The following is a 16,747-nucleotide window of genomic DNA, read 5'->3' as shown; positions in this document are numbered from 1 at the left end:
AACTGATGCAGCATGTGCCGTACAAAAACTGGAAACAGAATGAGTCTACGTGGCTTCTGCTGTTGTGCTGTTATGATAATTTAACAATCACATTCATAATTTAGTATTGTTACAGAGGTATTTTCATAAAAATTACAATTGAAACATTTCGAATTTGTATATGTCTGGCATGTTGAAAATTGCAGAATGAGATAAACAATTTCTTTACTTTATTATCATCTTTGTCATGTGAAAGAAATATGTAAAATACATGCAGTAAAATCCACTGACTATGCTTTCTGATTACTATAAAAATTACTTCAGAATTATAGTGAATTGAAAGATGCTAACATATTTTGAATATTCTTGTATTGCATGCATTTCATAGAACTAATAACTTTTTAAAAGCAAAATTTTGATATCTTGCTTATAGTCAATACAGTGTCAGTTGTAAATATAAAGAAAAATAGGTGGAGTTCACAGTGAGTTAGTCGATACTCACATTGTCTATTATATTGACTAACCAGAGTCGTTAGACCTATAATGTGGGTACACACTCTGTCATGTTAAAAGTGGAAACTCATGTTGTATTTGAACTATCTTGCAGTAAGATTTCTCTTAAAGTACGTATCATAAAATGACTACCTCTTAAAATACTTCAAAAAATAATAATTTTACATAAATTTTTAGTAGTTAAATACATGTAATAGCCCAAAAAACTTATTTTTTAATACCACATGCCTGCTGGAGGTGGCAAGTGTTAAACATAAAACAGTAATGCTTATCTTTTCAAGTAAAATGAATTGACCCTTATCATAAATTATATATTATTTATTTATTTATTTATTTATGCATTTATTTTACCTGGCAAGATTAGGGCCTTCAGGCCCTCTCTTACACCTAACCAGGCATACTCAGGTTGAACGAGTTACAGTTTCTACTTAACATTAAGGACATATAGCCTATTATGCAGTATTGATGTTAAAGAAAAAAATAGATATTATAACAGTAGTACAATGATAATTATAACAATAAAAAATAATTATAACAATCAATAATAATAATAATAATAATAATAGTAATAATAATAATAATAATAATAGTAATAATAATAATAATAATAATAATGACTATGTATATGAAAGTAAACATACTTTTCTTTTCTGAATGTCAGTCCCATTGTTAGTTGGGAATTTTCTTGTTATGTTCTTGCAGCTTGTGAGTTATTCTCATCGAGCAGAGACATAAGACGATAGAATGGGGTGAAAGAGATATATAAGAGGTAGATAGGTTAGAGGAAGAGAAATAGAACGGTAAAATTCGAAGCTGTGATGGAGAGGAGAAAGAAAGAGATGGGAGGGGCACTAGAATGGTGGTTATACCGTCCCTAATATGTAAGCTTTGAGTTCCCTCTTGAATGTTGAGTAGTTCTGGATAAGACGCAGATCACAGGGGAGCGCGTTCCATAGTCGTATGGCTGAGATGGAGAATGACACGGAGAAAGATTTTGTGTTATGTAAAGGTACAGCCAAGATGATAGACGTATCCGATCTGGTGTTGCGATTGTGGAATGATGATAGGTGTTTAATGTGAGAAGATAAGTATTGGGGGCACCAGTGGCTAAGAAATCGATGAAGTAAGCACATCGTGTGGAGATCGCGTGCCGTATGTGGGCGTATCCAACCTAGCTGGGAGTATGAAGGACTGATATGATCATACAACCGAATATTGCACACGTATCTAACGCAAGCATTCATCACTAGCTCGAGGCATCTAGAATTTTCACTATTTGTGCCGTGTTGAACTACATCGCACTAGTAAAGATTAGGCAAGACTAGTGTTTGGACTAATTTTTGTTTAACATGGGTTGGAAATATTTTTCTAAACTTTTGAATTGCATGTAGGGAGGAGAGCGATTTCCAGCAAGCTGTGACTGTTTGTTCTTCCCAGTTTAGGTGTTCATCCAAGATTATTCCAAGGTCTTTTACTGTTTTTTGGTATGGTAGTTGGGTACCATTGAGGAGTATTTTAGGGACTGTTTCGCGAAAGTACCGGCTGATTAACTTTGGATGAGATATAAGTATGACCTGGGATTTCTTGGGGTTTAGTTTCAGACCTAGGTTCTGTGCCCATCGAGAAACAGAACAAAGATCTGCGTTCATACTCGCTACTGCGCCAGCAATGTTTTTGGGGCTTGCACTTATGTACAGTTGGATGTCGTCGGCATAAAGATGGTAGTTGCAGGAGTGAATCACTGAAGAAATATCATTAATGTACAGTGAGAAGAGTAGTGGACCAAGGACGGAGCCTTGGGGAACTCCAGAGCGCACGCTTTTCCATGATGACTTTTCCGACCCACAAATGACTTGTTGACTTCTGTTTTTGAGGTAGCTGTCGAACCATTGTATTGCGCTGTTTGAGAAATTCAGCTGTTTCATTTTAATTAGTAATATATCGAAGTCAACTGTGTCAAAAGCCTTGCTAAAGTCAAGCAGTGTTAGGATAGTAGCTTCACGTCTGTCCATAGCATGTTTAATTTCATCAGTTACTTTGATTAATGCGGTTGCTGTACTATGGTGCTTTCGAAAGCCTGACTGATATTCGTCATGGATGTTATAAGTTTTGAGGTAATCCGTCAGTTGTTCATGGACGATGTGCTCTAGGGCTTTAGAAATTGCAGGTAGTATGCTGATCGGCCTGTAGTCACCTGGCGACTTAGGGTTGTCAGTCTTGGGTATAGGCTTAATTAAACTTTGCTTCCACTCAGTAGGATATGTACTACTGACAAGAGACAGGTTGAAGATGTCTGTGATAACTGGAATAATAGTGTCTACGACGTTCTTAATCATGCCAATGCTCACTCCATCATTTCCTACTGCCTCGGAAGAGATTCTCATAATTGCCTTGTGTACTGTGCCGGTAGTGACATGCTTTAGGAAAAACTTGTCTCTCGAGAGATTGATATCTTGGGGCTGGTAATATGTCGCTGCGTGGCAGTTTGCAGCTGTTGAGAAGAAATCGTTTAATTCTTCTGCAGACGCTTGATAAACAGCGTCAGATCTTCGCTTCCCTATACCGAAACTGCGCAGCTTTTTCCACAGTGCAGCAGGTTTTGATATCCGCATACGACAGAGCGGGCATGTCTGATTTTGGCATTCCTCACGCTTTGCTTGGTTCTGTTTCGGAGTTTCCTATAAGCTTCGTACGCCTCGGGAGTTGGGTTACGCTTGAAGGCCCTATGTGCAGCATCACGTTTATTCATTAACTGACGTAATGCAGTGGTGAGCCACGGAGCGGGAGCTCTCTTTACCTTAACAGTGCGTTGAGGAGCATGTTTATCATACAGTGCAATAATTTTGCGACATAATTGCCGAATTTTTTCGTCTAAAGTCGGTTCATCGTTTATATCATGCCAAGGGATGTCTGAGCAATCCTTTTGAAGAGCGTCATGGTTAACATTTTTTAAGTTTCTGTAGGTTACCAGATGAGATTTTTCTTTAGTAGTATGCATTGAGTAATTTAAAAATATCACGTCATGAGCAGAGAGTCCCGGAGCGGATGTCTGATTGGCGCGGATTATTTTATCTGGTCGCTTTGTTGCTATTATAACTATGATTGTGTGGCTGTGTGGCGTGTGATGAGTTGGGTCCAGCAGTGTTAAACTCATATCATTGGAGTGGAACAGTCGCCTTAGTTTTTCGGCAGAGGGAGATTTTAACTGTAAGTCGATGTTTGTGTCGCCCATAATGATTATGTGTTCATACTGTGTCACGAGTGAGGACAGGGCAGACTGAAAGGAGGACATGGCACCGACGTTTGGAGGTTTATAGATTACTCCAATTAGCAGTTTCTGATTTGATGTATTTATTTCGAAAAACAAGAACTCTGCTTCTCCTTCGCCCTTTGCATCCGATGTGCATAGCACAGTAGGTGTCAGATCAGAGCGAACATAGGCACCCACACCACCCCCGCGTCGTGTTTCACGATCTGCCCTTAGGAGAGAGTAACCAGCGATTCGGATAGCGTCGGAAGAAATGTTTGGTTTCAACCAAGCTTCAGAGACGAGGATAATGTGGAACAGCGATTGGCAGAACAGGTCACAGAACTCGTCGAAGTGAGCCGTTAGCGACTGCGCGTTCGCGTGGGCCACAAAGAGCCCGCCGCCGAAACCGGTCCGTCCCATGGTGGCCGCCTGTAGGACCGAGCGCGCTCCGTTTACCTGCTGGCCGGAAGAGGGACAAAAGCTGGATTTCGCGGGCGAATACATATTTACAGGTGTGTCCCAGGTCGTGACTGACTCAAGCGTCTGTGGACTAAAGGTGAAAAGAAAGATGGAAAGTGGCAGCAGTAGTTACGAAAAAGATAGTAGTAGTAGTAGTGGTAGTGGCGAAGATGGAAATAACAGATATAGCAAGGCGGTTGTAAGGAGATTCCTGTTAATGGAGGATGTTAATTCCCATTTGACTGACAATATGAATATACATGAGCACTTATAATAGACAAATAAAGAAACAATATTTTTGTGAAACAATTGACTGATTTTAAATAGAGTACTTATAGAAATAACGGAGCAGTATTTAAGCTAAAAAAATGAAAAGAAAGAATAAAAAATTAACTTATATTAGACAGATTACAATATGAGACTTTGTGTCTCGCGAGATTTCGCTCAGTCTTTCAGTTCGAACATGTTTGTCACCGTTTTCCTCCCTCCTTCCGTCTTGATTACGATCCTGCCATCCTGGGTCCATACATTTTGAAGACCAAACTGTGTGATCGCAGCGTTCAAAACTTTTAGTCTTTCGCGCGTCAGATCTTCCCTCAGGGTAACCCCACTCTTAGCGAGTTTTCTTTTCTGAGCAAACACTTCAGCTCTTTTCCGGTAAGACTCAAATTTAATTATTATGGGCCTGGGTTTCATGGCACCTGGTATCCTGCGCCCAACACGGTGGCTTCTGTCAATATCGGCCACGTCGATCTGCACGCCAAGTTTCTCACGCACGAGGCTAATGGCCAGGTCGTCGGTGTTTTCGCGATCGTTTTCAGCTACCGCGAACAAGCGCAAGCTGTTCCTTCGCTGATACTGCTCAATTTCATCGGTGGCAGCAGACAGTTTAGCCTCTAGGTCGGCGGCTTTTTTCTCTTCTGCGGCCAGGGACTTTCTAAGAGACTGGATTTCGGTGCTGTTGCGCCCGACAGACTCTTGTAGTTTGTCCATGACCGCGGCCGTCACGGAGTCCGTGATGGATTGGACGATTACGTCTAAATTACAGAGTCCAGACAAGGAGATAAGTCCAAAACAACAAATAACTCGACAACCACCATGTCATTACCAACTATCTCAGGGCTTCTTTTCACCAATATATTTTCTCAACAATTCATATTTTCCATTTCTTTGTAGCAGTATAAGTCAAATTTGATTCTATTATATATGAAAAATGTCATGAGAAGTGTGAATGTAGAATCTCCTGGCAAATAACACCGACGTAAAGCTCTCAGGTTTGCAGCCAAATGGAAGTGTTAAAGTACTGTGATGTTCTGAAGAGTGTCATATTCGTCATCTGCAGATGACTATTTATGCTACCAGTGCACTGTCCTCTACCCAGCTGTGGGCAGCCGCGTGGTGCCTGCAACGAGGGGTGGTGTTGACATTGCCATGGGGGGTTAGCAGGGGGCACGTGTCCTCTCATCGTATTGCCGCTAACACGGTGTTCTGTTTTGCACTCAGTTGGTGTCTTTCATCCCTGTTGACCAGATTCTGGTGAATCCATATTTCAGTGGATTCCTTTATGGTTGCTCGGTTTAGCACATTGGTGCTGTGAAACTCAAAGGTGTAGACACTGCTCTGCTGTTGTTGATTTCTCTGTTCTTGTCCCAGTCACACATGCCCAAAGGCAGTACCATAAATCCCAGGTACATCCAGTTTAAGTAAGTCTTTCACAGAGTTGAGCAACTCTTTTTGTCATTGAAAGTGTTCAGAAGACAGCTTTTATGTTGGATTTTTCAGGGATCTTTACAATTTCCTCTCAGAGCAGTCCCCAGTATGGAATAAAAGTCTGGTTTCTCCTCCTCCTCCTCGTCTTATCAATTTTCTGTGTCTTCTCTCATCTTGAATGCCCTGTTAATCTGTGCTTCAGTGTGCCCACTTTTGTAGAACAAGTCCTTGAAATATTGTAGCTCAGCTCGGAGATTGTTTATTGCAGATGATGTGTGCCCCATGTACTGTAGTGGTTAGCACTGCACGCCATTGTGCTGGACGAAGGCAGCTTGTTGCATGCAGGTACAGGTCTTGTTCCTATATACTGACTGGCCTAGTATAACATCTGCCTATGTCCAAGAAAGGGAGACAACTGTTGTATATTTCCATATAAGGCAGTGTTTTGATGTATGTATGTTCAGGTGGCCCAGGAACTCAACAAAAACCTTTCTGCCTTGCTCCCTTACCAGAAAAGTATTGTCATCATAGTGGAGGGAATGGTTGGGTTTCTGCTAAGAGGTTTTAGAGACACTTATAGGTAAAGATTTGCGATTCTTGGAGCCAGTGGGGATCCCGTGGCCACTCCGTCCAACTGTTCATAAATCTCCCCATTGCACTTGAAGTAGGTGGCCATCAGAGCATGTTCAAAAAGTTCAGCTATTTTCAGCTTGAAATGTTGAAGTAGCAACACCAAGCAGGTTTGCAGAGCTGCATCTGTGAACAGCAGTATAACATCAAAACTCACAAACAGCTCATCTCTTTGTAGTCGCGTGTCTCTAAGTACTGTAATGAAATCAACAGAGTACTCATCACAATGCTACTGTCTCTCACAAAGATGTTTGAGAAGTGATGTCAGATATTTGGCCTATCCATAATTGTGTGAATAACTCTGTGAATTAATCGTGTTCAGTATTTATCGCAGACGCAGCCCTTCCTTGTGGATGTTGGCAAGTCCATTTGCTGGCACCCTGGGATACACCACTCCTTCACTACATCTGCTAGACTTGAGCTAAGCAGAGTCACAATTTTCTTGGTCATCATCAAGGTTGGATCCTTCTCGAGTTCCCTGTAGGTTGGGTGCTGCAGCAGTAAACCAATTTGATGACGGTAATCATCGGCGCGCACCAGAGTCGTTGAAGCCCCTTTGTGTGCTGATCAGATGGCCTCCTGTTATGCCACACTCATATTCATGTTCAGAAGCTGGTATTTGTCAATGGTCTTGCAAGTTTCCTGTGTGACCTCATCCAGTTCTTCCTCTGACAAGCCTCGAATTACTTCCTTCGTGCCACTGTTAAATATAGTCCTGAGGTGATGGTGACCAAGGAAATGGTGGCTCAACTGAAGAACTCAGATCTACCAGAGATACTGAAGAAGTGGCTGTGTCCCAGGGTGCCAGCAAATGAACTGGCTAAAATCCACGAGGAAGGGGTGTCTTTGTGGCCAAAACTCAACACCGCTAATTCACCCACTTAAGGATGACAAAATATCTGGCGTCACTTCTAAAACCCCTTGTGAGACGCTGTAGTCATCATGATAACTTGGCTGATTTCACGAAAGTACTTAAGGACATGCAATTATAGAGAGTTGACAAGCTCATGAGTTTCGGCATTGTCACTATTCACGAATGTACTGCTGCAAGACCGATTGTTTCTGCTGTCTCAGCATTTCGAGCTGCAAATATTTACACTTTTTGAACAGTCTCTGATGACCACCTCCTTAAAATGCAATGGAGAGTTTTATGAACAGATGCACAGAGTAGCCACGGGCTCCTCAAAAGGTCCTGGGATCGCAAATCTCTATGTGTTCAGCAGAAACCCGAGCAATTATTCCTCTATGTCAACTTTACTTTTCTGGTATTGGAGCATGATGGACAGGTACTGGATGCGTTTCTGGACCACCTAAACAGCAGCCATCAAAACATTCTTTTCACTATAGACATGAGAACAATAGTTGTCTCCCTTTCATTGACATGCTAATAAAGAAGGAGCAGATGGTACACTAAGTCATTCAGTATATTAGAATAAGACCCTTATAGATCTGTACTGTACCTACATGTGAAGAGCTGCCACTATCGAGCACAACAGCAAACAGTGCAGACCAACCTTGTACATAGGGTGCACATCATCTGCAGTAAAGAATGTCTCCCAGCCGAACTATAACACCTACAGGAAGTGTTACATAAAAATGGGCACTCTGAAGCACAGATTAAAAGGGCATCAAAGAAGAGAAAAGATACACCAAACTGGGAAGAGGAAGAAACACACTCGTGTTCCCTCCTTACCTAGGACTGCTCTCATCCAAAATTGTGAGGGTACTTGGAAAATCCAACATGAAAACTGTCTTCAGATCACTGCCAAAGATGAGTCACTTGGCTCTGTGAAAGATCCACTTAAACCATACATACGTGAGATTTGTAGCATTGCCTGTGAAGTGTGGCCAACAATATACTGTACAAACACACTGCTCTAATTCAGAATGTTGAGAGAGAGCACATCAGGCATGTGCGACTGGGACACACAGGTAAATCAGTGATAGGAGAGTGGAGCATAGCATAGCATAGCATAGCATAGCATAGCATAGCATCAAGGAAGATCACACCTTTGATTTACAGAACACCAAGATGCTGTGCTGGACAACAGGCTTTTGGGTCAGCATCGTAAAGGAATCCATTGAGATAGAAATTCATGAGACTCTAATCAAGAGGGGTGAAGGATACCAACTGAGTGCCGCAGAGAAACCTTTGTTAGCAGCAATATGATATGAGCATGCCCAACACAGTTCATCTCGCAGGATACAGGAAAATGCAAATTGATTTTGCTACTCCCACTCCAGGAACTTCTCCTCCCTCTTTGTCTGCTGGCCATACAGTACAGTACCCAGCCACGCACAGCCAAATGGAGAGGGCTACACCACTAGCATAAATATTACAGCACCTGCAATAGCTTGACACTAGCTCTGGACAAAATGTGAGGAAAAAGAAGTTTCTCAGACCGTGGCCATACAACCTGGACGATTCACCAGCAAGTAAAATAACCAGTCATGAAAACCTTCATTGTATAATTTTGTAAGAGGGTCCAACGGATAAGTTATTTAACATTTCTGTCTAAAATCTTTACAATAAAGATTTCTGTCTAAAATCTTTACAATAAAGATCATTTATGAACACTCCTTTTTAATAGCATAAATACAGTTTTTTCCCTTTTGTTATGTTAAAAATAATAATAGCACAGACTCAGTTTCAGTTTTTATAAAAAAAAGTCAAACATTGTGTAACATTTCAGAATTTATGCTGTGTAAATGATGAAGTGGAACAAAGAATTCTCAGGAGGATATTGGGACTGTGAAGAATGATGGTCAGTATAGAAGACAAGCAAACCAGGAACTGCATGCCCACATAGCGAGAAGCTCAGATACCACCACGAAAATAAGGGGCATGTTTTTCAGACACACCTTTATAATGGACTGTGGGACGTTCACACATCAGTTAATGCAGTTTCTTGTAAATAAGAGAAATAAACTAAGCTGGATACTAAGGGTATAAAGCAATCTGTAAGAAAATGGAATACAGGATATGAAAATTTATGGCAGGTGACTATCAAATTGAAGATTCAAGCTTTCACATATTTCCAGGACAGAAGTAGTCTCTGGGAAAAATCATCATGGCTAGAAGTGTGAAAATGGTTGCAAACCATGGAACTGAAAGAATATTGTATAATAAACAAAAGGACATAAGAAAAAAACCCGTATCTCCCAGGATCCTTGGCTACATTCTGGAAATTTTGTTTTGACTTGGTCTTGGAAATTTTGTTTGGACATTTCATAATTTCCTTTAGCTTTGTCAATACTTTTTGATGGACATCTTCAGTTCACTTTTTGCTTGCCATGGCTGCATCTGTGTTGAAATTTCAGAGCAGTCAGTTTCGGTTTGCGATGTTGGACGCAAGTTTTCTTATGTCCAACATGCTTAAACCAAACATTGCCTCCTAAAATGTAAGAATATGCTTCTGCAAATTATTTTCAACGTCAGTGGGAAACATTTTACTGCAATAAAAATTTTTTATATCCCAGTATGTATTTTCGATATTATTTTCAACATAGCTCTTATATATAAAATATGTGCCCATTAATTTGATCCATAATGCCTAGTTAGATATGTGGTTACAGCTAAATACAGTTATCTGAGTTACAGATTCCATATCACCTGTAATAAAAAATAATTACTTATTACAGACTATAAGTAACACATTAGAAAATTCTCCATATTGTTTGTAAACTTTATGTTGCACTAGTAACACTTAACTCTCTTTTTAAAGCTCACAGGTTTCTCAAATTGCACTGGTACAAAATTGGAAAATTAGTGGCACATTACAGACCACATCACCATTTTTTTACTCTTCATCAATTTCCAATGAACATACCACAATGAATAGATTGATGACTTTCTGAAAATTAAGTTTATTTCATGTATATTCACCCATAAATAAAGCATTGTTGCCATTTAGTGTACAACAGTAATTCTCTTCACAAAGTTGGATGAAAACTACAACAAAATCAGTACTGTCTTCATCTCATCTGTTCCTCAAACACAGAGCTCTCAGCTGATGATGCAGCTCCAAGAAGCACATAGTGCATGCTGAGGTTGCTAAGTGTTGGTTAATACAGGAGTGACAAATTTTACAGCAATGGCACAAATTAAAGCTGGCACAAAACAGGCACCTATTCCCCCACATTTTAGTAGCAATTTTTTTCTTATATTTATGATATTGTTTTATAGAGTAAAGTACACTGAAGTGCCAAAGAAACTGGTATACGCATGCATATTCAAATACAGAGATATGTAAACAGACAGAATATGGCGTGCAGTCAGCAATGCCTATATACGACGACACACATCTGGCGCAGTTGTTAGATCGGTTACTGCTTCTACACTGGCAGGTTATCAAAATTTAAGTGAGTTTGAACACAGTGTCATAGTCAGCGCATGAACGATGCAAATCTGAGGTAGCAATGAAGTGGGGATCTTCCTGTACGACCATTTAACGAGTGTACCGTGAATATCAGGAATCCGGTAAAACATCAAATCTCTGACATCGCTGCAGCTGGAAAAAGATCCTGCAAGAATGGGACCAATGACAACTGAAGAGAATCATTCAATGAGACAGAAGGCAACCCTTCTGTAAATTGCTGCAGATTTCAGTGCTGGGCCATCAAAAAGTGTTAGCATGAACCACCCAATGAAACATCATTGACATGGGCTTTCGAAACTGAAGGCCTACTCGTGTACCCTCGATGACTGCACTACAGAAAGCTTCATGCCTCGCCTGGGTCTGTCAACACTGACATTGGACTGTTGATGACTGGAAACATGTTGCCTGGTTGAATGTGACTTATTTCAAATTGTATCGAGTGGATGGACGTGCTCAGGTATGGAGGCAATCTCATGAATCTATTGACCCTGCTTGTCAGCAGGGGACTGTTCAAGCTGGTGGAGGCTCTGTAATGGTGTGGGGTATGTGCAGTTGGAGTGGTATGGAACTCCTAATATGTCTAGATATGACTGTCATGTGACACATACATAAGTATCCTGTCTGATCACCTGCATCTATTCATGCTCATTGTGCCCTCCAATGGACTTGGGCAATTCCAGCAGGATAATGCGACACCCTAAACAACAAGAATTGCTACAGAGGGGCTCCAGGTACACACTTCTAAGTTTAAATACTTTTGCTGGCCACCAAATTCCCCAGGCATGAACACTATCAAACATATGTGGGATGCCTTACAATGTGCTGTTCAGAAGAGATCCCCACCTCATTGTACACTTTCAGATTTATGGATTCATGGTGTCATATCCCTCCAGCACTACTTCAAACATTAGTCGAGTCCATGCCACATCATGTTGCAGCACTTCTGAGTGCTCACCGGGACCCTACATGCTATTAGGCAGGTGTATCAGTTTCTTTAGCTCTTTGGTGTATGTTGATTGTGTTAATGATAAATTTATAAATTATTTATCAAATAAGCAACATTTCATGAATAATGAACAGTCTCAATTCCATTACATTACACATTCTGATAGTAAATATTACCTCATAAAAAATTATCCGGTATGGTATCAATATCCCTTAGTTGCAACATAATACCTCTTACTTTCATGCATGTGGCAGATAAAGTTCCTCATATATCATTGTGGATCCTCTGTTACATGTAAAAGAAAAATTGATAGGTATCCAAGTTTATTCCTGGTAGCATATTAATAAATGTACCATGGCTAGTTCTGTGCAAGCAGAAATAATAAGGCAGGGCTGCAACTGAACAAGCAGAACATCATCTACCTACAACTAAAGGTGGCACAATTGTACTCATGAGGCATCTGTTGTTTTTCCAACTTCGTTGTTGGAAACTGTGGATTGATCCGATGGTCATTGTGAAGTGGAAGATTTCTTTCCTTAGTAGATTTCAAAAATTTAAGCATTCTGTGGCATATATAAATATTTGTGGCTAGTTTTACGCAAAGTCAAAAGTGTTAACATGCAAAAATGTGTTATATGACTCTGAATGCAGAACAAGAAATAAAGTCATTTTGTTACTTATGACTGTAATTATTTGCCAAATACCTTGTGAATTAATATCCTGATCTCTGTTAATACACAAGAATAATGTGTAAAGAACTTTCCAGATTTAAGTCAGTCTGAAGTAAAAAAGAATGTGGATTAGTAATTAAATGCCTAATAAATAAAATGAAAGAGTGAATTAGAATGAATTGTAACTGTGACTGCTACAATAAAATGCAGTGGCAAAAGTAGTTGTGGAGCTAGTCCCAACAGACATTGCTACACGAGTATAATAGGCAGCAATTTATCAAACTGAATTTATGCAAGTCTAAAGAAACTCAACACATTTGTTGTATTTGTTGATTTAGATAAATTGAGTGACACTATAAAGTGGTACTTGATGTTTGAGATCTTCAGAAAAGTTGTGTAAGATGGGTAAAATAAAACATACACAGTGACTAAGAAGCAGCAAAAGAAATGCTTGGACTGAGAATGGCATTGGTGGACAGAAAGTTCATCTCTTCTATTTAGCCTTTTTATCAAAGCAACATTGAAGGAAATGGAAGAGCCAGGAGTGGGATCAAAATCAGAGTGAAAGGCTGTGGATGATAAGATTCATTGAGGACAGTTCTATCCTCTGTGAAAGTAAGAATGACAGGACCTCCTGAATGGACTGTACAATTTACTGAGCAAAGAATATGGATTGAAAGTAAACCAAACAAAGAAGAAAGTATTGTGCAGCGACAGAAATGAGATTACTGATGAATGTAGTACCATACTTTGTGACCATGTGGTAGACAAAGTGAATGAATTTCACTACTTCTGAAGCAAAATAACACAAAATGCATGAAGCAAGAAAGGTAAAAAAACTTAACTCTGATAAAGGGGGCATTCCTCACCAAAAGAAGCTACTAGTTCAAACATTGGCCTTAACTTGAAGAAGAAACTTCTGAGATTATGTATCTGGAGTTCAGTATTATGTTGAAGTGAATTGTGGATTGTGGAAGATGAGAAAAGGAGAGAAACCAAGTGTTTGAAATGTGTTGCTATACAAGGATGCTGAACATTTAGTGAACTGGTTAGAAATGTCAAAATTCTTGTCAGGGGTGTTGAGGAAAGGAATGAATGACAAGCACTTCCTGGAAGAAGTGATAGAATTGTGGCAAATATTTTAAGAGATCGAGGAATAACTTCCATTATACGGGTGGGAACTATATATGGCAAAAGTTGTAAAGGAAGATAGAGATCAGAATACATCCAACAAATAACTGAAGAAATTGGGTGTAGATGCTATGAAGAAATTGATGCAGGAGAGAGATTGTTGGAGACTCCATCAAACCCATCAGAAGACTCCTGACAAAAAAAGTGTTGCATACAATTTATAAATTGTAGAGCACAGCAATCAGTCATCCTGTTTTACAGGTTTTATGAATGGCAAATAAAATATGCACAAAAGGACAATTGTTAGCTGTCTTCTGAAATTTATAAATCAAATAACAGTTGCTGAGTGCACCCATGTTCCTAATGGAAGGTAACTTGATTCATTGTAATTAATCACCGTCATCTATGCAAGATTAGGCATGAAGCATGTTCCAGTTTTGTGAATCACTCCACTGATTGCACGATCAGTCCACATGACTTTTCCCAAAGGAATTGTATTTTTTTTTAAAATCTTAGGCAACCTTCTTTCCATTGCCATTGTACATATTCAGACCAGGATGGCCAATCAGATGAGACATCACGTGACATTGTTGGATTCATATTTATTTATTTCAATGTGTTGTCATTTGGGACTAATATGAGAGATGAAATCCTTTGACATTCCATAGAAATCTCATTTCAGCTGCCTGAACGCTGATTATTGTTTATTATTATAGGTGCTCTTCATCATTTTTTCAGGAGCTCAAACATGAAGTAGAATCGACAAGTAGTGGCAGTGAACCCAAAAGGTATTGTAATGTTGTATGTTTCTCTTCTTTTTCATTTTGTGTATGGGTTGTTTTAGAGCTTCACCTGTTAAGTGGGGTGGCAGAAAATAAGACTAGACACACATATATATGGAGTACTGATTGCCGTTGACTGGTGTATATAATGTTCACACACTTGATCGCCTGGGACAGTCACTTCCTATTCCAACAACATCATGTGTTCCTGTAATTAATTTGTATCTACAGGGATGGGGAACATACACACTTCGAAATTACACATGTGAACCTTTGGTAAGTTCTCCATGAAGATTTTGAGGAAATGGTGTTGCACTCAGAATGTTTTAAGCCTGTCATCGTTTGCAGGTATTTGCACTTTCGTCGAATGTCCCCATGGTGAGAAACTTTCCATGAATTCCATTTAATTCCACCAATTGTATTCCCAATACAATTGTGTGCAGGGCGCATATGATTGCTGGTAAGGGCAATCTAAAGGAAAAACGTGGCTTCTCAAAAAGGTTATTGAAGAACATGAGTCTCAATCATTTCTGTGCCAGTACCAGACATAGCCACACTTGTTGGCTCTGTGTAGGATGACTTGATTCTACAGAAGGCAGGCATTTAAAAAATTCTTTGTCAGTGTGGTTTGTTGAATATCAGACATACTTTACTTACTTAAAGTTTATACCTGCTCGCTACAGCCTGATAAATCTGCCATGGTCAAATGCTATACAGGCAAGTTACAGACTGGGCTGCGAGAACATCTAAATTTCAACATCCATTTCATCATTCTGTGATTTGTGTCCCAGGAAAGCTAAAGAAATACATTTGATGAATGATTCATATCAGTTGTGATGATGGTTTTAAGCTTGAGAAAGTGTGGGCCCTTGGCACTAACAATATTTAACTATCATTGACAACAGTATTGTTCCCCTGTTGACCAGAATTGTGAAACAACATTCTTTGCAGTGAGGTCATGGTAGCTTGTTTCTCTGCCATCCACTTGCTGTTTCTTCCACAAGTTTTACTATGTACTGATACACACTTCACTTGTCCTACTGATATATAAGGTAGATGAGAGCAGTTTGCCGTCAGTCTTTCAGGCTAATTGTGCAGATGGTTGAATGGTTTGCTGCAAAATATTAGCACTGTATAAAGTTATAGCTGAAGTTTCAAAATTGTATGCATGTCTGGTGAAATTGTTCATCTATTGAGACAAGATAAAGCTCTATACTCATTTGTAAGTTAACTTTAATTATTACTGTGTTTGGATAATTTGTAACCACAATCATCTTGCCTGTGGTTACAGCTTTGCAATATATATATATATATATATATATATATATATATATATATATATATATATATATATATATATATATATATATTAAAAATAAAGATTCCAAGACTTACCAAGCGGGAAAGCGCCGGCAGACAGGCACATGAACAAAACACACAAACACACACACAAAATTACGAGCTTTCGCAACTGGCAGTTGCTTCGTCAGGAAGGAAGGAAGGAGAGGGAAAAATGAAAGGGTGTGGGTTTTAAGGGAGAGGGTAAGGAGTCATTCCAATCCCGGGAGCGGAAAGACTTCCCTTAGGGGAAAAAAAAAGGACAGGTGTACACTCGCACACACACACACATATCCATCCGCACATACACCACATGTATGTGCGGATGGATATGTGTGTGTGTGTGCGAGTGTACACCTGTCCTTTTTTTTCCCCTAAGGGAAGTCTTTCCGCTCCCGGGATTGGAATGACTCCTTACCCTCTCCCTTAAAACCCACACCCTTTCATTTTTCCCTCTCCTTCCTTCCTTCCTGACGAAGCAACTGCCAGTTGCGAAAGCTCGTAATTTTGTGTGTGTGTTTGTGTGTTTTGTTCATGTGCCTGTCTGCCGGCGCTTTCCCGCTTGGTAAGTCTTGGAATCTTTATTTTTAATATATTTTTCCCATGTGGAAGTTTCTTTCTGTTTTATTTACATCGTCATATATATATATATATATATATATATATATATATATATATATATATATATAGAAAGAAACTTCCACATGGGAAAAATATATTAAAAACAAAGATTCCAAGACTTACCAAGCGGGAAAGTGCCGGCAGACAGGCACAATGAACAAAACACACAAACATACACACAGAATTACTAGCTTTCGCAACCGATGGTTGCTTCTTCAGGAAGGAGAGGGAAAGACGAAAGGATGTGGGTTTTGAGGGAGAAGGTAAGGAGTAGTCATTCCAATCCCGGGAGCGGAAAGACTTCCCTTAGGGGGAAAAAAAGGACAGGTGTATACTCG

At 39.6% G+C, this 16,747-nt stretch overlaps 1 protein-coding gene across 6 annotated transcripts in view; it reads left to right on the top strand.

Annotated features, from left to right (window-relative positions):
- Positions 1 to 16,747, top strand: part of LOC126292120 (zinc finger protein 701-like) — a 170,085-nt gene that overhangs the window by 103,138 nt on the left and 50,200 nt on the right. For all 6 annotated transcript variants that reach the window (XM_049985951.1, XM_049985952.1, XM_049985950.1 and 3 more), the window contains exon 6: positions 14,407 to 14,456. In XM_049985951.1, coding sequence (XP_049841908.1) covers positions 14,407 to 14,456 — 50 coding nt within the window. The remainder of the gene's footprint in view (positions 1 to 14,406; positions 14,457 to 16,747) is intronic.

Source organism: Schistocerca gregaria, chromosome 9 (assembly GCF_023897955.1).
Source record: "Schistocerca gregaria isolate iqSchGreg1 chromosome 9, iqSchGreg1.2, whole genome shotgun sequence".
In the NCBI taxonomy this organism is placed as follows: domain Eukaryota; kingdom Metazoa; phylum Arthropoda; class Insecta; order Orthoptera; family Acrididae; genus Schistocerca; species Schistocerca gregaria.
Note: the sequence above shows the minus strand (reverse complement) of the source record. Positions and strands in the feature narration are given on the sequence as shown.